Here is a 23,588-nt window from a genome sequence, read left to right as displayed (position 1 = left end):
TTATCATTGCCCTTTCAGTTCAAGTTTTTTTTCTTTTTCAGTCAACTAGAATAGTATCACTACATGCCTCAGTATGATGAAGATATTGTATTAAGCTTAATTATTCCAAAATGTATCTATATATCCAAGAGTCAGCATATTTTATTTTAATCTCTTTTATTCACATTTAGCTGACTAAGGAACTAAATGGACTATACCACACTATGTCAAAAACATTCACCATAAGCAATGTTTGCAGGAAAGAAAAATTCCTGATCTGTACCATATCTACTAACAATACACATGTTAAAGGCTCACAAAGTCCTAAGAATTTTGAGGATGGCACAGTATTCTCAGTTTTACAGAATCTTTCTGAGCTTTCAAATAAATACAGGTAAGTTTCAAGATGTCCAGCGTATGTACACTGAGTGGCAAATGACCCGTCCTAGAACTCACTCACTCACTCCCTTAAAATGCTCTACCTGTGGTTCTCAATGAGGAACACCATGACTTTCCATCCAGAAGAATAAGAAAAAATGCAGGAAGAGCAGTTTCATTGCTTTGTCTGTCTTTCATTGTCACAATAATATTGGCCTTTAGCAGGTATTGGCCAAAGATGGTAAATGCTACATAATTTAATTCTCCAATCCAAAAAACCAAAAGTGCCATTACTGAGAATCACTGTGCTTAAAACTAAGTTGAAAATACAATCCTGATTTTTTACTCATTACCAATAATTTTAAAACCACCATTTATTTAGGAATTACGTTGCTTTTTTAAGTGACTTTCTTTGGGATTACTAAAAATAACACAGAATAAAGCACACAAATCTGAAGGTTAGAGCTGAATGAATTTTTACATCTGTAACCACCACCCATCTGAAGCACCCTACAAGGCTGTGCCATGTCCCTTTCAAGGCAATACTAAATCCTCAACAGACGTAGCTAATCACTTTAATCGCCACAGATTAGTTTTCTGTTTTCTTGAACTTCATATAAATGAAATCACATGGTATATAATTTTTCACTCAAGATTACACCTGTGAGAATTATCTGTGTTGTTCTTTCTTTCAGTTCACACTTTTATCATTATGAAGTGGCTCTCTTTGTTTCTAGTAATACTTCTTACCTTAAAATCAACTTTATCTCTTAGTAAAACAGCCATGCTATCTTTCTTTTGGTTAGCATTTAAATGGTATATTTTTTCCATCCTTTTCCTTCAAACCTGTATCCTTACATTTTCCAGTTTCACAATTTAATTTGGTGCTTTTTTTAATGGATTGAGGTCTCTCTGGAAATCTTCCACCTTTTTGCCTTTTTCCTTAAGCAATTAACCATAAAGTCCATGTCTAACAACTCTAATACCTCAATCATCTCTAAGTCTATTTATATTACTGATTTTTTATTATATTTAATTCAATTGGTTCTATTTTTAGTATACCTCATAATTTTGTATCAAGCAGATAACATCATGGATAAAAATTTATAACGGCTTTGATAATGCTATCTTTCCCTAAAGTAAGTTAACTATTCTTTGGCAAGCAAACAGAATACAAGTATATCATCATGGTCCTATTCAGGACTGGAATTAGGCTTTCTTAATCTATTTCAATCTGTATTTATTCCTACGGTGTGGCCCTTATAAGGTCTCAAAGGAAGGCCCAGGTGCTAACGTGGCAGCGCCTGAACTCTAATTGCAGATACACAGTACCATGCAAATAGTCAAATTTATACTTTGCTTTCTGCTGGGTTTCCTGAAGTCTTGCATTACACACGGGCAGCTTAGGAACTAGCCAACAATCTAAATGAAATTTTATACAAATTTGTGGGCTGCCGTCTGAGTAAGGCCTCCTTGTTAGCATTTTTCCCTTTGACAGGCATACTGGAAGACCAGACATGGCTAACAAAAGAATCTCTAAGCTTGAAGGTATCTCAGTAGAAATTGCCAAAACTGAAAAGCAAACCCAAAAAACCCCAGAATATTTAAGAACTGTGGGACAACTACAAAAGATGTAACATACACGTAATAAGAATTCCACAAGAGAAGAAAAGAGAGAAAGAAACGGAAGAAACATCTGAAACAATAATGACTGAGAGTTTCCTCAAATTAATGTCAGACACCAAACCAGAAACCCAGGAAACTCAGAGAACACCAAGCAGGATAAATGAAAAAAAAAAAAAAAAAATCCCACACACAGACACATCATTTTCAAATCATAGAAATCAAAGATAAAGTCCCCCAAAAAATTCACAGAAAAAAATACATCTTACTTATAGAGGAGCAATGATATGAATTACACTTGACCGCCACTCAAAAATGACGTAAGCAAGAAGAGAGTAAAATAAAGTATTTTAAGAGGAAAAAAACCTACAAACCTAGAATTCCATACTCCATGAAATTATCCTTCAAAAGGAGAAAAAAAGACTTTCTCAGACAAAAAAAAAAAAAAAATTCAGAGAATTTGTTTCCAGTATATCTGCCTTATTAGAAGTGTTAAAAAAAATTCTTCAGAGAGAAGAAAAATGATAAAGGTCAGAATTTCACATCTACATTTAAAAAAAAAACAGCAACAGAAAAGGCATAAGGTAAAAAAAAAAAATTTTAATTTTTATTATTCTTAATTGATCTAATAAATTTGGTCAAAATAATAACAGTAATATGTATTTAATTATGTATGATTGTGTGTAGCAGGCTTATGAATGCTTACATAAAAGTAAAATGAATTACAGCAATGATACAAGAAACAGGATGGCAGAATTAGTATTTCTTTTACTATAAGAAACTCTGACTACCTGTAAAGTGGTATGGTGTTATTTGAAAGTGGACTTGAATTAGCTGTAAAAATATAATGCAAATTCTAGGACAAACACTAAAAAGAAGTATAACAGGTAGGTTAATAGAGGAGAGAAAATCAAATAATATGAAATGCTCAATTAAAACCACAAAAGGCCAAAAAAGAGTGGAAGATAAAATCAGGAACAAATAACAAGGGCAAAAACTAGAAAATGGCAAGAAGTATGGTTGATATTAGTCCAATTATATCAATAATAACTTCTTATCAATGGTCTAAATGCATCAATTAAAAGACAGATTGTCAAGGCAGCTAAAGATACAAGACCCAACTATATATTGTCTACGAAAAAAAACCTACTTTTTAAAAAAAATTTTTCATATGTACTTATTTGAGACAGGGTCTCACTCTGTCACCCAGGCTGGAGTGCAGTGGTGCGATCATGGCTCACTGCAGCCTCAACCTCCAGGGCTCAGGTGATCCTCTCAACTCAGCCTCCCAAGTAGCTGGAACTACAGACACACACCAGCATGCCTAGCTAATTTTTGTATTTTTTTTGTAGAGACAGGGTTTCACCCAAGTTGGTCTCAAACTTCTGGGCTCAAGCGATCAGTCCACTTCTGCCTCCCAAAGCGCTGGGATTACAAGCGTGAGCCACCACACCCAGTCAAAACCCACTTTAAATATGAAGACATGTGTAGATTAAAAGAAAATAGAGAAACACATACCATACTAAAACTAATCAAAAGGGAGTGGAATGGCTATATTAATTTCAGACAGAACAAAAATCAGACCAGGGAAAGCAATCAGAGATAAAGAAGTGATTAAGTAATGATAAAGGTGTCAATTCTGTAAAAAGACATCGGTCCCTAACATGGATGTGCCTAAAGACACAGTGTCAAAATACATAAAGCAAAGAGTGATAAAATTTCAGGGAAAAAACTTGACAAACCCACTATTTTAGTTGGAGACTTCAATATCCCTCTATCAGACATAATCAGTTCCAACAGACAGAAAATCAATAAGGACATAATTGAATTTATAATCAACCAGATATAATACACATCAGTGGACTCCTTCATACAGCAACAACAGAGTACACATTCTTCTAAAGCTTACATAGAATAGTCACCAACACAGACACATTCTAAGCCATAAAACACACCTAAACAAATTTAAAAGAAATCATACAATGTCTGCTATCAGACCATAATGGAATTAAACTAAAAATCAGTAACATAACTAAAAAATGTCAAAATATTTGGAGATTTAAAAACATACTTCTAAAGAACACAAGTCAAAGAAAAAATCTCAAGAGAAATAAAAAATACTTTGAATTAAATGAAAACAAAAATCCAACTTATCAAAATTTGTAGCGTGTGCTGAAAGCAATGCTTAGAGGGAAGTTTATAGTATTGAGTTCATATATTACAAAAAAGGAAAATCTAAAATCAATCACCTAAGCTTACACTTTAGGAAATTAAATAAATCCAAAATAAGAAGAAAAGAATTAAAATCAAAACAGAAATCAATGAAATTGAAAACAGAAAATCAACAGAGAAACAAAACCAAAAGCTGGCTCAATAAAAATCAGTATAAGCCTCTCTAGCCAGGCTAAGAAAAAGAGTAAGAGGATACAAATCCTAATGTTAGAAATGAAAGAGGAACATTGTTACAAATTCCAAAGACACTAAAATGATAATTTTTAAAATACTAAAGACAGGCCAGGTGCGGCAGCCCACGCCTATAATCGCAGCACTTTGGGACGCCAAGGTGAGCAGATCACCTGAGGTTGGGAGTTCAAGACCAGACTGACCAACACAGAGAAACCACGTCTCTACTAAAAATACAAAATTAGCCAGGCATAGTGGCACATGCCTGTAATCCCAACTACTCAGTAGGCTGAGGAAGGAGAATCGCTTGAACCCAGGAGGCAGAGGTTGCTGTGAGCCGAGATCATGCCATTGCACTCCAGCCTGGGCAACGAAAGTGAAATTCCGTCTCAAAAAAAAAAAGAAAGAAATACTATAAACTCTATGCCTACAAATTTGATAACCTAGATGAGATGGACCAATTCTTAAAAGATACAAGCTGATGACCTTGGGTATAGTGATGACTTTTAGATATAACACCAGAGGCACAATCTATAAAACAAAGAATTGATAAGCAGGACTTCACTAAAAATTCAAAATTTCTGCTCTGCAAAATACAAGAAAATTAAAAGACAAGCCACAGATTGGGGGAAAATATTTGCAAAAGACCTATCTGATAAAGGACTGTTACCCAAAATGTACAAGGAATCCTTAAAATTCAATATTAAGAAAACAAACAACTCTTAAAAAATGGGGAATAGATCTGAAGAGATACCTCACCAAAGAAGATAAACAGATGGCAAATAAGCATATGAAATGATGTTCCACACCATATGTCATCAAGGAAATAAAACTAAAAACAACGAGACACCATTACACATGTCTTAGAATGACAAAGAACCGAAGCACTAACAACATCAAATGTTGGTAGGGCTGTGGAGAAACAGGAACTCTTACTCACTCCTGGCAGGAATGCAAAATCATACTGCCACTTTGGAAGACAATTTGGCAGCTTCTTACAAAACTAAACATACTTTTAGCATACAGTCCATCAATCACATTCCTTGGTATTTACCCAAAGGAGTTGAAAACATGCCCACACCAAAACTTGCACATGGATGTATATGCCTGTTTTACTCACAACTCTCAAAACTTGAAAGCAACCAAGATGTCCTTCAGTAGGTGAATGGATAAGCAAATTGTGGTACATCCATAATGGAGTATTAGTAAGTGCAAAGAAGAAATCAGCTATCAAGTCATGAAAAGCCAAAGAGGAACCTTAAATCCATATTACTAAGTAAAAGAAGCCAATGTGAAAAGGCTACATACTATATGATTCCAAGTATATGACAGTCTAGAAAAGGCAAAACTGTGAGGAAAGTAAAAAGATCAGTGGTTGCCAGTGGTTAGGGAGAAGAGATGAATAGGCAGAGCACAAAGGATTTTTTGGGAATTGAAACTACTCTATGTGATATTGCCATAGTAGATAATTATACATGAGTCAACACTCATAGAACATAAAACACCAAGAGTGAACCCTAATATAAACTGTGGACTCTGGGTGATAATGATGTGTTAATATAGGTTCATCAATTATAACAAATATACTATTCTGTTGAGGGATGTTGACAATGGGGGAAGCTATGTATGTTGGGGGGTGAGTTTATGAAAAATCTCTGTACCACTTTCACTCTGCTTTGTGAATCTAAAACTACTCTAAAAAATAGTATCTATTTAAAAAAATCAGATGATAGCAAAAACAGAAATGATAAAACGCAGACATATTTTAATTGTCTCCAGTGAAATTTTCTCTACATGATCTCTTAATCATAATACACTGCCATACTTAATTATGAGTGGCCAATAGGGAGCAAAAATAAAGTTAATGCATATAGTTAATTCCCTCACATAACTTCTTCTTTAAAGTTAGGACACTTTTTATTTCTATGGTCATCACTATCAGCGGACAGCAACCTTTTTGGCATCAAGGATTAGTTTCATGGAAGACAATTTTTCCACAGACAGGAGAAGGGGTATGGTTTCAGAATGAAATTGTTCCACCTCAGGTCATTAGGTATTAGATTCTCATAAGGAGTGCCAACCTAGATCCCTTGCATGCACAGTTCACAGTAGAGTTTGTGCTCCTATGAGAATTGAATGCCGTCGCTGATCTCACAGGAGGCACAGCTCAGGTGGTAATGCTCACTCACCCGCCACTCACCACCTCCTCTGAAACTCGGTTCCTAACAGACAACTAACCAGTATTGGTCCACATCTCAGGAGTTGGGGACCCTGATCATTATACGAACATCAAAAGAAATATATCCCAAAAAAGACAGATAGGCCGGGTGTGGTGGCTCATGCCTGTAATCCCAGCACTTTGGAAGGCTGAGGCACTGGATCGCCTGAGGTCAGGAGTTCAAGACCTGCCTGACCAATATGGTGAAACCCTGTCTCTACTAAAAATATAAAAATTAGTCGGGCGTGGTGGCATGCGCCCATAGTCCAAGCTACTCAGGAGTCTGAGACAGGAGAGTTGCATGAATCCAGGAGGCGTAGGTTGTAGTGAGCCGAGATTTCACCACTGCACTCCAGCCTAGGCAACAGAGCAAGAGTCCGTCTCAAAAAGCAAACAAACAAATAAGGCCTTGTGTGTATAAGTTAAATTCAGAAAGCAATACATTGTACATGGACCATGAACAAATATTAAGCATTCTCAACAATTATAGCAGACATCACTCAGTTCCTAACACATGCAAAATAGTTTACATACATTATTTCAATGAATATTTAAAATAATCCTAGGAGCTAAGTACTGTGGTGGGACTGGTCTGTACCAGCATCCTGATAATGTTATACAAATCCATGCCATGAAGGCAATACTCAACCACAGCAGATCTTGGTAGAATATCCTGTGATACCCTAAAAACAGAGGATAATATGTGGTCTTGTGAGGAGCTGCTAAAAGAGCATTTCTCATTCACCTTCCCATCTTGAGAGAGGCTGCCATGAAACAGTGTCTCATCAGCATTCCTCATTCAGCTGAGTTATGGGCTTTCGACATATGCTAAGCTACACCACTGCTTAGCTGCAGTATGAAACTGAATTGCTGCCAACAGGGTGCCCCACGATATACCAATAGAAGTCATTTGGCCCTTTGGTTACAGATTGTCCTATGGAACAAGGGACAGGGGAGCTTGCACCATTACTGACTTTGCTTCTGCTGTCTATGTAAGTAATAAACTGTCTGAATCTAGGCAGGCTGACAGTTTTACTGGCTAAAACTAAAATAGTCAGTCTGCTTGAAAAAATATAATTGTTCTCTTTCTGAGAAGAGGAAAACAAGGCTTAGAGATATAAAGTAATTGTCTGTGGCATTATAGCTGGTATACGGTCTGACTTCTACACCCATATTCTTCAACATTTCTTTATACACCCTCAAGCTTAAGTTTATTTTATTAAAAATATAAATTTAAAATTACATTTTAAAAATTAACAGTTAATTTTTAGTTCATAGTTACATTGCTTTTACTTCATCATGGATAACTATATAAGCAGACACTTCTATCTTTTTCTTTTTTTTTTTTTTTTTTTTGAGACAGGGTCGCACTGTGACACCCAGGCTGAAGTGTAGTGGCGTGATCATAGTTCACTGCAGCCTCAAACTTCTGGGTTCAAGCAGTCCTCCCACCTCAGCCTCCTGGAGAGCTGGGAATACAGGCATGTGCCACCATGCCTAACTTTTTATTTTATTTTATTTTATTTTATTTTATTTTATTTTATTTTAGAGACAAGGTATTGATTGCTATGTGGCCTAGGCTGGTCTCAAACTCTTGGCCTCAAGTATGTATCCTACCCCAGCCTCCTGAATTTCCAGGATTACAGGCTCAAGCCACTGTGCCCAGCTGCAGATATTCTTTCAATAAATGACAAAAAAAAAAAATCCATATATGAGGGGAAAAAATATAGCAAATCACAAAATATACCTTTTCTCCCATAATGACAGGTAGCAAATGGTCCAGCAAGTTGAATTCAGCCATGGAAATTGTGCAGGTACATTTGAGGAGAGTAACACTTGTATGTCGAGTAGGAATATATTCCTCTAGAAAAGCTACCTCTTCAGGATTCAGTATTGTTTCATTTTCATCCTTAATATCTAAAATTAAAATGATAAAAACTTAATAAAGAATATTTTTAAATAATTAATATTCTTAAACAACTAAAAAATGAATTAGTTCTCCAAACTATAAGGTCAAATCCTGTTTTTCTTTTCAACAATGAAGCAGGTATAAAACAACAAGTTACCTTTAACAAATGTAAGTTACACTATTCTCGAATGTAAATGTATGTCTTCGTTATTTAAAAATTTACCAGTTTTTTATTTTAATATATCTTAAAGAAATCCCCATTTTCTTTCTTTAAAAGAATAATAGCTTTTGGTCATTAAAATATCATTGAGAAATGAAAAGGCAAGACACAGACTGAGATAAAATATTTGCCACAGACGGATGGGGAGGGGGAAGATCCAGCTCCAGGAGGGCCTTGTATCTGCAGTATATTAAAAACAAAAATAAAAAACCTTCTAAAAATTGTTAAGAAATAGACAATCTCACACCTGTAATCCCAGCATTTTGGGAGGCTGAGGCAGGTGGATCATCTGGGGTCAGGAGTTCGAAACCAGCCTGGTCAATATGGTGAAACCCCATCCCTACCAAAAATACAAAAATTAGCCAGGGATGGTGGCAGACACCTGTAATCCCAGCTATTCAGGAGGCTGAGGCAGGAGAATTGCTTGAACCCAGGAAGCAGAGGTTGCAGGGAGCTGAGATCACACCATGGCACTCCAGCCTGAGCAACAGGAGAAAAACTGTCTCAAGAAAAAAAAAAAAAAAAATTGACAATCTTTATTCTGAGATTGTGTTTTTCTATAATTTCACATTAAAATATTATTTATCTTATAAAAACAGACAATAAATGGGCAAAAAAGACTTGAATAAGCAAAAGATGGTCTATCCAGTGGCCAAAAATGATACCTAAAGCTGGTGCTCAATGAGCCTAGGGTATTTGGGGTATAAATAAGTATAATAAGTAGGGGAAGGCATCCTACTAGTGTAGATCGCACTATTGCACTCCAGCCTGGGCGACAGAGCAAGACTTCGTCTCAAAAAAAAAAAAGAAGTATGTGCCTGCATTGAGGCCCTCGACATCATTAGACATCAGGTAATTGCAAGTAAAGTCACAGTGTGATAGCACTACATACCTACTAGAATGGCTAAAATGAAAAAGACTGGAGAATACTAAGCATAGAGCAAGGACACAGAGCAAAGGTCAGCAAACTTCTTTAAAGTGAGCCACCATGCCCAGCCAGTGGTTTACTCCTGAGGTCAGAATAGTAACCAGAAGAGGACACAATGGAGACTTCTGAAGTGCTGGTAAGTTTCTGTTTCTTAAACAGTTAGTTACATAGATGTGGCTAAGTTTGCAAAATTCGGCTGGACACAGTGGCTTACGCCTGTAATCCCAGTACTTTGGGAGGCCAAGGTGGACCTTGGACGGATCACCTGAGGTCAGAAGTTCAAGACAAGTCTGGCCAACATGGCGATTCCCCATCTCTACTAAAAAAAAAAAAATTAGCCAGGTAAGCACACCTGTAATCCCAGCTCCTCAGGAGGCTGAGGCAGGAGAATCATTTGAACCCAGGAGGCAGAGATTGCATGAGTCAATACTGTGCCACTGCACTTCAGCCTGGGCAACAGAGAAATCCCTCACAGACTGTGTAGGATAAAATGTTAGAATATTATCCAAACGTAGAAAGGAGTATGAAAATTTGCTAAGGTGGCATAAGAGAGACACGTCATATTGTAAGTTATACAAGAAGGAGAAAAAAACTGTTCGAACAATTCTTAAGTTTATTCAAAGAAATAAAATGGCTTAATTTTGAATATTCCTTTTAAAATTTTTTCATTTCTCTATACATTTATAACCAACAGTAAGAGAATGTTTAATGTTTTGACAAGAATTTCTAAAGATTGTGCAACAACTTAATTCTTCACACTGATAAAGATCACTTTGCACGATCTTTTTATAGTTCCAAGCCATCACGGCAAGTGAGGACTGCATGTATATTAAAATAAAGTCAGTTAGAAGGTTCTTTATATACATCACATTTTTGAGATGACAGACTGCTTCAAAACTTCAAATACAGATTACACACACACACACACACACACACACACACACACACAGAATACGTCTACTGTGGCAGAGATTGCTAATTGCCCAGGAGTATTCATTTTCTCCTTCTTTCATTTAGCAATAAAACCCTCTGGATTCAAGTCAGGTATATGGACTCCTCCTAGAGATTACCTTGCAGTTAGGTGCACGGACATGTCACTATTTTGGTCAATGGGATGAGAGCGCCATGTCCGTAAAATGAGACTACAGACCAGGCGCAATGGTTCACGTCTGTAATCCCTGCACTTTGGGAGGCCGAGGTGGGTGGATCACTTGAGGTCAGCAGTTCAAGATTAGCCTGGCCAACATGGTGAAATCCCATCTGTACTAAAAATACAAAAATTAGCTGGGCATGGTGGCAGCCGCCTGTAATCCCAGCTACTCAGGAGGCTGAGGCAGGAGAATGTCTTGAACCCGGGAGACAGAGGTTGCAGTGAGCCGAGATCGTGCCACTGCACTCCAGCCCGGGCAACAGAGCAAGACTACTTCTTAAATAAATAAATAAATAAAACTACATACCTTCCTTTATGCTCTTGTTCCCCCTTCCTCCTGATTAAAATTACACACTATAATGGTGACCCAATAATTGACCATGTATATATGGCATATCTCTGGGGTTGGCAGAACAATAAAACAGAAGGAATCTGGGTCTAAGACAATCCCATAAAACAATCTCCCTGGAATAATGACCAACTTGTACTTTTACATGAGAAAAATAAATAGTAGATCTATATTAAAAGAATCAAGGGCCAGCACAGTGGTTCATGCCTATAATCCCAGGACTTTGGGAGGCCAAGGCAGGATTATTTGAGCCCAGGAGTTCAAGATAAGCCTGGGCAACATAGTAAGACTTCATCTCTACAAAAAAAAAAGATTAGCTGGGCATGGAGGTGCACATCTATGGTCCCAGCAACTCGGGAGGCTGAGTCAGGAGACTCACTGGATTTTAGGATATCAAGGCTACAGTGAGCCATGATCACACCACTGTATTCCAGCCTCGTTGACAAAGCGAGACCCCATCTCAAAACAAAAACAAAACGAAACAGCCAACCCAACATTCCATTAGAGATACATGTAAATGAAAGTTATAATGAGGTTATTTCTAACCTAAGCAAATGTTCCTTCAAAACCAAAATGAGTAACTTCTCCCTCCAATATAAAGGTTTACCACAGAGTTACAGTAATTAAGTAAGCATGGTACTGACAGTGGGAAAGATCATAGGTCTACTAACTGAAAACAAACTAGAGGACTGAGAAACAGACCCACACAAATATGCTCAATTGATTTTTGACAAAGGTACAAAACCAGTTCAGTAAAGAAAGGATGGTGCTGGTGCAACTGAAAATTCAAAGACACATAAACAAACCCCTATCTAAACCTCACTCCTTAAGTAAAAAATTAATTCAAAGTGATGACATACTTCAGCATAAAATGAAAAACATTAAAACTTTTAGATTAACCCAATTTTTTAAATGAGCAAAAGACATATGCAGTTCACTGAAGAAATAAAAATGGCAAATAAGCACATAAAAAGATGTTCAACATCATTAGCCAATAAGGAAACACAACTTTAAAACCACAATGAGATGGCAGATTGCTAATTAAAACTACACATCTATCAGAATGGCTAAAATAAAAAACAGTGACAAAACAAAATGCTGGGAAGATGTAAAGAAGCTGGATCACACAGTCATCATTGGATAGGGATGTAAAATGGTATGGCCACTCCTGAAAACAGCTCGGTAGTTTCTTGAAAAAAAAATAATAAACATGCAACTACCCTATGACCCAGCAATTGCACACCTAGGCATTTATCCTGAAGAAATGTTCACACAAAAACCAGTACACAACTGTTCAGAGCAGCATTATTTGTAATAGCCCAAAACTAGAGTAATCCCAAATATTCTTCCATAAGTGAGGGAATTAACAAACTGTAGTATATGTATACAAGGGAATATTACTCAGCTGGAAAAGAAACAAACTACTGATACATGCAACAACTTGAATGAGTCTCCAGAGAATTATGCTCAGCAAAATAAGTCAACCTCAAAAGCTTACATACTGTATGATTTCACTTATTTAACATTTTTGAAATGACAAAATTTTAGAAATGTTATCCCTAGCCCCTGGAAAAGAGGGAGGAGAAAGGAACATGGTAGGGAAGTGGGTGTGGTTGTAAGAGAGCAACACGCCAGATCCTTGTGGTATTGGAACTGTTCACTTTCTTGACCATGGTAGTGAACACACAAACCTACAAAGGTGATGAAATTGTATACAACTTAATATACATACACACAAATGAGTACAAGTAAAACTAGGAAAATCTAAAATTTTTAAATGAAAACATATGCCAACCATACTATTTACTATTAAAATAATAAGTTAATAATAAGTTAATATTAAAATAATAAGTTAAACTTACCAATGAGTTCCCATCACATTTAGAATAAAATCCAGACTGCGTGGTCCCTAAAACCCGACAGGGTGATTGATGTCTACCTCTGTGACTTACAAACATTTATTGTGCTTCAGCTATTCTAGTCTGTTTGTATCCCTGTATACTGCCAAAACTGTTCCTACCTCAAGGCTCTTGCACTTGTCTACATAAAACGTTCTTTTCACAAATACATGCATGATTCACTCCCTTACATCATTCACAAGTTAGCTCACATATAAACTCTCCAGAGAAAACTTTCCTAAAGTCCCTACTAAAACAGCTCTCCCCTCCTTCTGTTTCAAGCACTCTTCCTCAAACTTTTTTATTTTTCTTCTCTAGTATTTATCAATGACTGAAATGATATTTTTACTTGTTTACTATCTGTCTACCCCATGAGGATATAAGCTCCATGAGACCAAAGGCTTTGTATGTCTTGTTTGCTATACTATCCTAGCACATAAAGAACATCTGGCACAGGGTAGGCATTCAAGTAAGGTACAATAAACGAATGCATGAATGTGTCAAGCACTTACTGTACACTGTGTTAAGTGCTTTTACATGCACTATCTCATTTAGTGCTCAGAACAATCATTGGAGGTAGATCCTATCAGTGTATCATTTAAGATAACAGTAAAGTTGCTGGGACAAAAGTAAAGTAATAGAAATTTTAACAAAAAGAGAAGCTTTTTTTTTTTTTTTTTTTTTTTTTGAGACAGGGTCTTGTGTTGGCCAGGCTGGAGCACAGTGGCACAATCACAGCTCACTGCAGCCTCAACCTTTCAGGCTCAAGCAATCCTCCCTCCTTGGCCCAGGGACCACAGGCTCATGCCACCACACCCAGCTAATTTTTTTTTTTTAAATCTTTTGTAGAGACAGGGTCTTGCCATGTTGTCCAAGATGGTCTCAAACTCCTGGGCTCGAGCAATCCTCCCGCCTTGGCCTCCCTAACTACTGGGATTACAGATATGAGTGACCATGCTCAGCCCTTATTTCTTTTGTGAAACAATCTGAGTCTAAAGTATCCAGGGCTGACATGGTGCCATCACAGTACTGAGGACCTAGGTGCTTTTTATCTTGCTACTCTATCATCCTCAGTATGCAGCCTTAATTTCAGAATCTAAAATGGCAGGTCCAGCCCATATCATTGTATTCACTTTCCAGCCAGAAGAAAGAAGAGAAGAAAAGAAGGCAGGCATGCTCTTTTGCTTTTAAAGTCATAGCCCAAAACATCACATAAAGTTCTGCTCCCATCCCAGTAGACAGAACCTAGTCATACGACTATCCCTTAAATGTATAGTCTTTATTTCTGTTACAGAAATTTCTATTACTGTGAAAAAAAACTGGATATTGAGGAGACAATTAGCCATCTCTGTCACAATAACTAAACTTATTATGGAGACAGAGAAATGAAGTATCAAAGATGTTAATTAAATTTCTTAAGGATACTAAGAAGTGAGGGTCAAATTTTAAACCATAGTCTGACTCCACAGGGTGAGTTCTTCATTATGTTATACTTCCTCATTACACTATTATGCTCTACTCTAGAATTGCTTTACTTTAAAAAGGAATTTGTATTTTATGAAACGATGACAACCATAGCTATCTACCATGTATAAAAAATTAGTTGTACAGCAATTTTTTTAAAACCAGTAGTGCCTAAGTTTTCTTGAATGTTAAATTTGTGTATTTAGAGCCCAACTTTATATCTGGCTCCTTACAATCCATTAATGTGAAAACAAAATAGTCATATTTACAAGTATCCACTAGAAAAAGTTTTAAAAAGGTATAGCAATAAAATACTGACAAATACTGGCAAATAAAGTACTTGTGCAATAACTTTCAAATCTTGACCTCTCCAACTTCTACACACAAGTTTATTCCTTAAATAAACAGCTACATATATCAAAGTCCTTGCAAACAGGCAAATTACACTAAAAAGGTAAAGTTAGCAAGACAACACAAATTGCATTATATAATTATTCAAAACAAATGTCAATAGATTCAGAATTAATCCAGAAACAAACCTGATTTTAGCCTGCTATATGGTTCATATTCATGTTCCAAGGCACACACAATCATTTTCAAAATCCTATGCACCGCACTGCTATCCAAACGAAAATCAAGAGGACCTATAACAAGGCTTTTGGTGGACTTCTCCTGAACTGTTCCCAAATCTTCACTTTTCCCTGAAGAAAAGTCTTGTTGATTTGTGGAACCTAAAAGAAGTCAAAATTTATATTTTAAGCATCAATTGGATATACCAAGTATATATTTTAAGATCACTCTTATCTCATTTTTATAGCTTGTAGCCTAACGCCTTAAAACAAATTCCCAATCAGCTGCATACAGACAGCCCGGCCGATGTGTATTTCTTTATGCATATAATAAATTACTGATAAAAAGCAATTCATTAAATTAAAAGTTATTCCTGTTATTTAATATTATAACGAGCAATATAAAATCAAAACTGTCATTCTTAGAAAATTATTCTGCAAAACCTAATTGACTTGTATCTAGTAATTCTATACACAACATGCATTGACTGAGAGGGTATACTTTGGAGGAAACTCCATTTTACTAATTTACCTTACAAAGTCTATTGAAAATTGGGTTATTTAAGTAACATGATCACAGGGTGCCTTAAGAGTTTTATAATGACTATGGAAATGAACAGTAGGTATTACATGCTTTGAACTTTTCCTAGAATAAATTCATTATGGCAATGTTCCATGGTACAGAATCCTACTTCCTAGATTCCTCATCTCCTCATACACTGTTTTCTAAATAAGATATTAGCCCCACCTATAGGCATGTGTCATTATCTAACATGTACAACCTCTTATATGAGAGTTTTTTTGTACACATGAATCCATTATTATAAGTGATAAAAATGATTTTTAATTTATAATGCATTTTGTTTATTCAGACAAAAAGAAGAAAGATTTTTCCAGGATTTAATTACCTTTAGAAACTAGAAAGGCCTACTTATACACAAAACTTTTATATCTATACCTTCTCATACTTTTATACAAAAATACATTTCCATTATTTCATGCAAAAGAGTATAGTTCAATCTTTAGTCTTCATCACATGAACAAAAATTAATTAGTTTTTTTTTTTTTTTTTTTTTTTTTGAGACAGAGTCTCAGTCGCCCAGGCTCGAGTGCAGTGTGGCATCATCTCGGCTCACTGCAAGCTCCACCTCCCGGGTTCACGCCATTCTCCTGCCTCAGCCTCCCTAGTAGCTGGGACTACAGGCGCCCGCCACCACACCCAGCTAATTTTTTTTTTTTTTTTTTTTTGTATTTTTAGTAGAGACGGGGTTTCACCATGTTAGCCAGGATGGTCTCGATCTCCTGACCTCGTGATCCACCCGCCTCGGCCTCCCAAAGTGTTGGGATTACAGGCGTGAGCCACCGTGCCCAGCCAAAATTTAATTAGATTTATTACTCACATATTTTTAACCAGATGACTCAGTGCAAAGATTATTTTAAAGTTTGACTATGTAATACAACTAAAACTCTGTAAGCCCATAGATTTAAATGTCACATCAAATAAAACATACAATGTTGATCTTATACATATTTTAAAAGATGTATGATCAATACTGACTCACATTAGGAATTAGGTATAAATAACTTACAATTCACATCAAAACCATTACTTTTCATAGCTGAAACCATTACATTTCTAGAGTTACGTGTAAGACAGAATGAGGTAACTTAAAGGTAGAAGAACTTCGGTTACAAATCAAAATACTCAAAAAGCAAGAAAAATGCCCTGCTATGGGTCCTTTAGGGATAACAGGCTTCCTAAACAATGTCACTATATAAAAAGACTCTTCTTTTAGACACCAAATTGTCTCTAAAATAAGAGGCCAATGCCCCCCATAATGAAAACTGAATATAATGCAGTTTAAATTTAGATACCAATGGCTTGTCTGAAATGTAAAAACATAACTGGCTTTTAGCCATATATTTTCAGCTATTTACTTGTGCCCACCTTTCATGCATCTGGCCAATCCAGCTCCCTGAATGTTTGGCTGCTCTTATTAAGAGTCAAGACTCTCTCAACTCTTGCCCTTCAATTCAATAACTTAATTGTTTCAGATTTATCTCCTATTGTATCTCTAAAATTGGTTATCTCTAAAATCTTCCTATTGTACATTACAATTTCAGCTATCTACTTTAGGGTCCATAACATCTGTAATAAACCCCTTAAACAGAAAAGACTAGAAAGGTAGTCATTGCAACAATAACAAATATTTACATAATTATATTAAGAACAAATGTTTCAATTTAGTTTTTAAAACATCACTTGCTTTCAAGTACCATAAAAAAAAATAAAATAATTGTCAGAAGATGCTTATCTTGTGGAACACAAGGTTCAAACTTTTACTGGTGTCTATAAGAAGCTCATGGGGAAAAGATGTTGATTTTTCCAGAGTTTCAGTTGTAAAGAAAAATGACTACATAAAGTATACTCACAGAGAAGAAGGAGGAGGAGGAGGAGGAGGAAGGGGAGAAGGAGGGGGAGGAGAGGGAAGATGAGGAAGGGGAGAAAGGGGAGGAGGGGGGAAGGGGAGGAAGGGGAGAAAGCGGAGGAGGAGGAGGAAGCAGCAGCAGCAGCAAGAAGAAAGGAGGAGGAGAAGGAGGAGAAGAAGAGAAGCAGCAGCAGCAGCTTATCATCAGTGTGAAATAGTAGCACAGGAAACTTAATCTTTATTTATATGCCATAGTATAATGTGAACAAGGTACTATTATATCATTTATTACAAGAAAAATAAATAACATAAGCTTCCGTTATTACTGTATTTACTAGTTTCTTTTCTTTCTTTTTTTTTTTCCTTTATTTGAGACGGAGTTTCACTCTTGTTGCCCAGGCTGGAGTGCAGTGGTGTGATCTCAGCTCACTGCAATCTCCACCTTCCAGTTTCAAGTGATTCTCTTGCCTCAGCCTCCCAAGTAGCTGGGATTACAGGCACCTGCCACCATCCCCAACTAATTTTTGTATATTTAGTAGAGAAGGGGTTTCACCATGTTGTCCAAGCTGGTCTCAAACTCCTGACCTCATGGTCTGCCCACCTCAGCCTCCCAAAGTGCTGGGATTACAGGTGTGAGCCACCGTGCCTGGACTAGTTTCTTACATTACTTAGAATACTACCATGAACTTACTTAAAATATACAAAATCAAATCCACCTTCAAACTATCAGGATTCACTACAAACTTTGTAAAAATATTGACTCAGTATGTGTTTAGATATTTACTTAGATAAAATTTAGGGCACTTTTTGATAATGTAGACCATAGAAACAAAAAAAAAAAGTTGTCACAAAAAAACAAGAGTTTTACATAAAGTTTTTTTTTTAAGTATTTACAAGTATCCTCTTATAGGAACTCACTGCTTTTCCTAGTTCATTAATACTTAAAATTCTACGAATTTCTTGTTTCAGGTAAGCCAAGAAAGAAAGAAATATCAACAGAAGGCTGGGCACAGTGGCTCACGCCTGTAATCCCAGCACTTTGGGAGTCCAAAGCGGGCGGATCATGAGGTCAGGAGATCGAGACCATCCTGGCTAACACGGAGAAACCCCATCTTTACTAAAAATACAAAAAGTTAGCCGGGCATGGTAGGGGGTGCCTGTAATCCCAGCTACTTGGGAGGCTGAGGCAGAAGAATGGCATGAACCTGGGAGGCGGAGCTTGCAGTGAGCAGAGATTGCACCACTGCACTCCAGCCTGGGCAACAGAGCAAGACTCGGTCTCAAAAAAAAAAAAAAAAAAAAAAAGAAAGAAAGAAATATCAACAGAGTAGTTATGAATGTAGGCTCTAGAGCTGGATAGGTTGGGTTCAAATCCCACATACTATGCATGACCTTGGTCCTTGTTACTTTACTTGTATTGGGTTTGCTATTTCCTCATCCTTAAATGGGGATAATTTTACCTACCTTATAGGGATATGAGAATTAAATAAGCTAATACTGTAAAACACTTAGAACAGAGTCTTACATTTAAAATCAATAAAAATTAGCTATTATTATCACCATGATCATCATCATCCTATAAGTAAATATGGATTCATAATGAGAAACATAAACATATAAACACAGTTACCTAAAAAGCAAGCAATAAATTAACAATTATTTGAATGAATTAACATATTTTAAAGTATATTTGACATTCACAAATTAACAGTGGAATTTTATTATTTTATTGTTTCCACCCTCTCCCCCCAAAAAAAACTCAGTTTGCAAAATTAAGAAAGTAGATGCATAAGCGGCAAACCAAAAGCAAGACAGTGGTTCTCACAAATCTCAAAACAGCAGTCTCCTCCAGTAGAGGAGGAAGAGTGTGGTAGAAAAGAAACACATAGGAGGCTTACTGGATACTAACAATGTCCTGTTTCTTGGTGTGCATGGAGAATACACAGGTGTTCAGTTTTAAATTCTTTGCTGTTCTGTACATGTGTAATATTCCAATATTTTGTTTTAAAAGTTAAGGACTATGATATCTGTAACACTGTATGCTATTCATGCAAGTGAAAAATATGAAAAACCCCAAAGTTAACAAACTACTGGCTTCTCAGAAGTAATATATAAACAATCTAACAAACATAAATCATGTTTCTATCTTTTAAAAACTGCAGGAGAGGCATATATACAAATAAAGATGTTCTGTGCTAGGTTTCCTTTGCTTGAAAGGTGACTACTAGATATTTCACCTCCTCACAAGATATGGAATCCACAGCACATGCATAAGACATTATATTGAACAAGAGGAAACCTACCAGCTTACAAGTGGCAACTACAACACTATAATAATTTGCAACACTATTAGAACATAAGACTTCTGAGTTGCACTTTCATATATATAATTAGCTAAGGAATATTCACACTTCAATGCCCACAGTTATCTCAAAACTCATCTTTCCCTCCAAAAATTTTCCTTTCTTATCTAGCTTTCTTAATAGTTACCACTATCCACCAAGTAACTCAAGACCAGAATCTAGTAAACTATTTAAATTTTGTTTTTAAATAAATCAATGTCAGGCCCATGAAAATTGTCAGCAGAGAATTAAATCCTGTGATTGCAGTAGAAACTATAGGACTACAGTGAAAGCAGGAAGACCAGTAAGAAAGCTTTAGAACCTAACTGGGTGTGGTGGCTCATGCCTGTAATCCCAGCACTTTGGGAAGCCAAGGTGGACGGATCACTTGAGATTAGGAGTTCAAGTCCAGCCTGGCCAACATGGCAAAACCCCGTCTCAACTAAAAATACAAAAATTAGCCAGGCATGGTAACACATGCCTGTAGTCCCAGCCACTTAGGAGGCTGAGGCATGAGAATCGCTTGAACCCAGGAGGCAGAGGTTGCAGTGAGCCGAGATCATGCCACTGCACTCTGAGCAACAGAGCAAAACTCTGTCAAAAAAAAAAAAAGGGCCGGGCGCGGTGGCTCAAGCCTGTAATCCCAGCACTTTGGGAGGCCAAGACAGGTGGATCACGAGGTCAGGAGATCGAGACCATCCTGGCTAACACGGTGAAACCCCGTCTCTACTAAAAAATACAAAAAACTAGCCGGGCGCGGTGGCGGGCATCTGTAGTCCCAGCTACTCGGGAGGCTGAGGCAGGAGAATGGCGTAAACCCGGGAGGCGGAGCTTGCAGTGAGCTGAGATCCGGCCACAGCACTCCAGCCTGGGCGACAGAGCGAGACTCCGTCTCAAAAAAAAAAAAAAAAAAGCCATTAGAACCTAGAGATGATGGTACCTATGAACTAGATGCTAGTCCATATGGTAACAGTGATACCACTGTTATCATCTGTGGACCAGATGGCTAGGAGCAAAGGAAAAAGTTTGTCATGATGACTCCCAGGTTTCTGGCTTGAGCAACAAGAAGATGATAGTACAATTTTCCAAGAAGAGAAGCCTAAAAATAGAGAAGCAGAGGTAGTGAGTGGTCACAGGAATATTTATTAATAACTTAATTTTGGACAAAATCAGTTTTGAGATACCCGAGACAGACACAGAGGTAAAAACGTCAAGTATGCATTGGATATTTAATTCTCAATCTTAGAGAAGTTTGGACTAGAAAATGCAAATCTGGGTATCAACAACACATGGAAAGTACTTAAATCCATGGAAAAGAATGAAATTACCTTGGGAGAAAGTTTAGGGAAAGAAATTAAGGATTGACCGACGAAAACATCAACATCTAGAAACCATTCCAAAAGCAGAAGCCAGAAAATTACTGCTCTTTCCTTCTTTCTTCATCAAAAACAAATTTACTTCAAGATCAACTCTGAGAAGTTTCGACCTCTCAAGCAAAAGCTGTCATTTTTTTTTTTTACCCACACTTCTTCTAGTTCTCTATATTACTCTTCTTAGCAAACTAAATTATAATCATTTACTTAAATGCCTAGTTCAACACCACCTATTGACTCCTTAGGAAATGTTTTGGTTTTCACTGTATTCATCTGTACCTAACATATCACCTATGAAACCATTTTTTAAAAACATGAAAAATTCAACAAAAAAAAAGTGAACCTATCTTCACTAACTTTTCAACATAAAAAAGACTGAAATAGTAAGTACAACATTATATGTTGATATAGAAGTAAAAAAAAAAAAAAGGAGAAATTTTTTAAATGTCATTTATTTCCAAAAAATATAAAATAAAACAATAATAAGATACATAATAAAATAACACAATCTATGCATCTAAAGTCTCTGGAAGATTTTCTATTTTTCTGATTGATACAACACATTCTTTTTAATTAAAAATTAGTACCACCTTCAAAATGTATTTAGAATAGAAAAGGTTTATTCTTTTTAAAAATGTAATGTAATATAAAATTTGATATATCAGAATCATAATATATGGTACATATGAGAACTAATTCTAATAGGTTATATAAAATGTCTTCAATCAGCTATATAAAGAACGGATTTGAAATGACAAGAATCTAAGACAATTCTAACGTGACGCTAAAATTAAACCACTCCCCAAAGCACTAGAGGTAAATCTTATGTAGCAGAGTACAACCAGTCAAGGACGAACTGATTCTGAGGAAGGCTTTGTTTCAGTTGTTCAAGACATGACAAACGTAAAGGAAAGAAGCCAATACCTTTGCCACTAGTGTTCTCCATTGTATACAGGTAATCCATATAAAAAGCCCCAAACCGTTGCATTCCAGCTATCTCAGTGTATGTCTCCTGTCAACGAAGCAATGCAAACAGAACAAACATTGTATAAAAGAAACTTTTGAGTTTAAAGCTTGATAGGTTAGACACATACCCTTATATAGAATGTATAACAACACAAAGGATTACCAAAAGAACAGAGATTATTCTAAGAATTTACTTCTAAGAAAGGTAATATTACATCTATTGTAGACCACACAAAAAGGACATCCATAATTTTATGAGACATTTTGACCACTTTATTAATCACATCTAGTTAATAAATAACTACAATAGACGAGATAGTACACTCCTGACCTTTATCACTATCACTAAACTGTCTAATAATGTATACTCTCAAGTAGAATTAATCCTTAAATACTTCAATACACTTACATGAAACAATTCAAACACTAAAGATATACTAAAATATTCTAAATGTATGTCAACTATGCAAGTCAACATTAAGTATTTTAACAATGAAAGTAAATCTTGGTAAAAAGGAGTAAAATGTAAAATATCCTATTGCACTAATCTTCAGGTAATTATCTGAATTTTTAACTGATTTCATAAATGTATTAATATTCCATAAACATATTAATATATTCTTACATTTAAAAAATACTAAGAAACATACATAGTATAAGGGTAAATTCCTCATTTCTTCCCATCAATCCCACATATTAAAAGTAACAAAAATTAACAGCGGTAATTCAACATGTTTTTCCATGATTATTTTTGAAGCAGGGCATAAATAAGCAAAATATGTTTACATACTAAATAAAAGTAAAGATCTCTGTGCACTCCTCAAACATTTCTACATGTACACGCTGTATAAATGCACTCTAAATGTTTTAATAAACAATTAGCATTCAGAAGGTATTATTTGAAAAGAAAGCTAGAAATCACAAGTATTCACACAACGTGTCCACCCAAACATAGCCTAGAATTTGGTTCAAATATATATTCTCTGACCTTATGATGAGTTGAATCCAAAATAAACTCTGCACGCGTACCATTATTTTCTGGGCTTCGGTAATCAAACAATGAATTTGTAAGGTATGTGAAACCTTTAGTACTCAAATTTTCACCACAAATGAAGAAACAGGCTTCCTGAAAACAAATGCAAAATTTATAACATGAAGAAAAACCATTAGCCTGTTAAACAAAATAAAACCTTGATTTTATGATGCCCATTTACCAGTCAAAAGAAATCACTAAAACAGAAAGATAAGGAATGCTGCTACTCCATTTCATTGACTATTTTGGCTAAGAATATTTTAACAAACCAAAAGGAAACTCCAAATAACTGCCATAAACAAAAAAGAAGAAACATTCATGAATTAGAAAGTAGTTGGAACTACTGTCCAGGTGTTA

At 36.0% G+C, this 23,588-nt stretch overlaps 1 protein-coding gene across 1 annotated transcript in view; it reads right to left on the bottom strand.

Annotated features, from left to right (window-relative positions):
- The window catches only part of VPS13B (vacuolar protein sorting 13 homolog B), an 876,795-nt gene that overhangs the window by 751,956 nt on the left and 101,251 nt on the right, over positions 1–23,588 (bottom strand). Inside the window, exons 11-14 of the mRNA XM_031669315.1 lie at positions 23,187–23,324; positions 22,157–22,244; positions 15,059–15,250; positions 8,349–8,518 (exon numbers count right to left, since the gene is read on the bottom strand). Of these exons, the coding sequence (XP_031525175.1) occupies positions 8,349–8,518; positions 15,059–15,250; positions 22,157–22,244; positions 23,187–23,324 (588 nt within the window). The remainder of the gene's footprint in view (positions 1–8,348; positions 8,519–15,058; positions 15,251–22,156; positions 22,245–23,186; positions 23,325–23,588) is intronic.

Source organism: Papio anubis, chromosome 8 (assembly GCF_008728515.1).
Source record: "Papio anubis isolate 15944 chromosome 8, Panubis1.0, whole genome shotgun sequence".
NCBI lineage: Eukaryota > Metazoa > Chordata > Mammalia > Primates > Cercopithecidae > Papio > Papio anubis.
The sequence above is the reverse complement of the archived record's forward strand: the minus strand, read 5'-3'. Positions and strand labels throughout refer to the sequence as shown.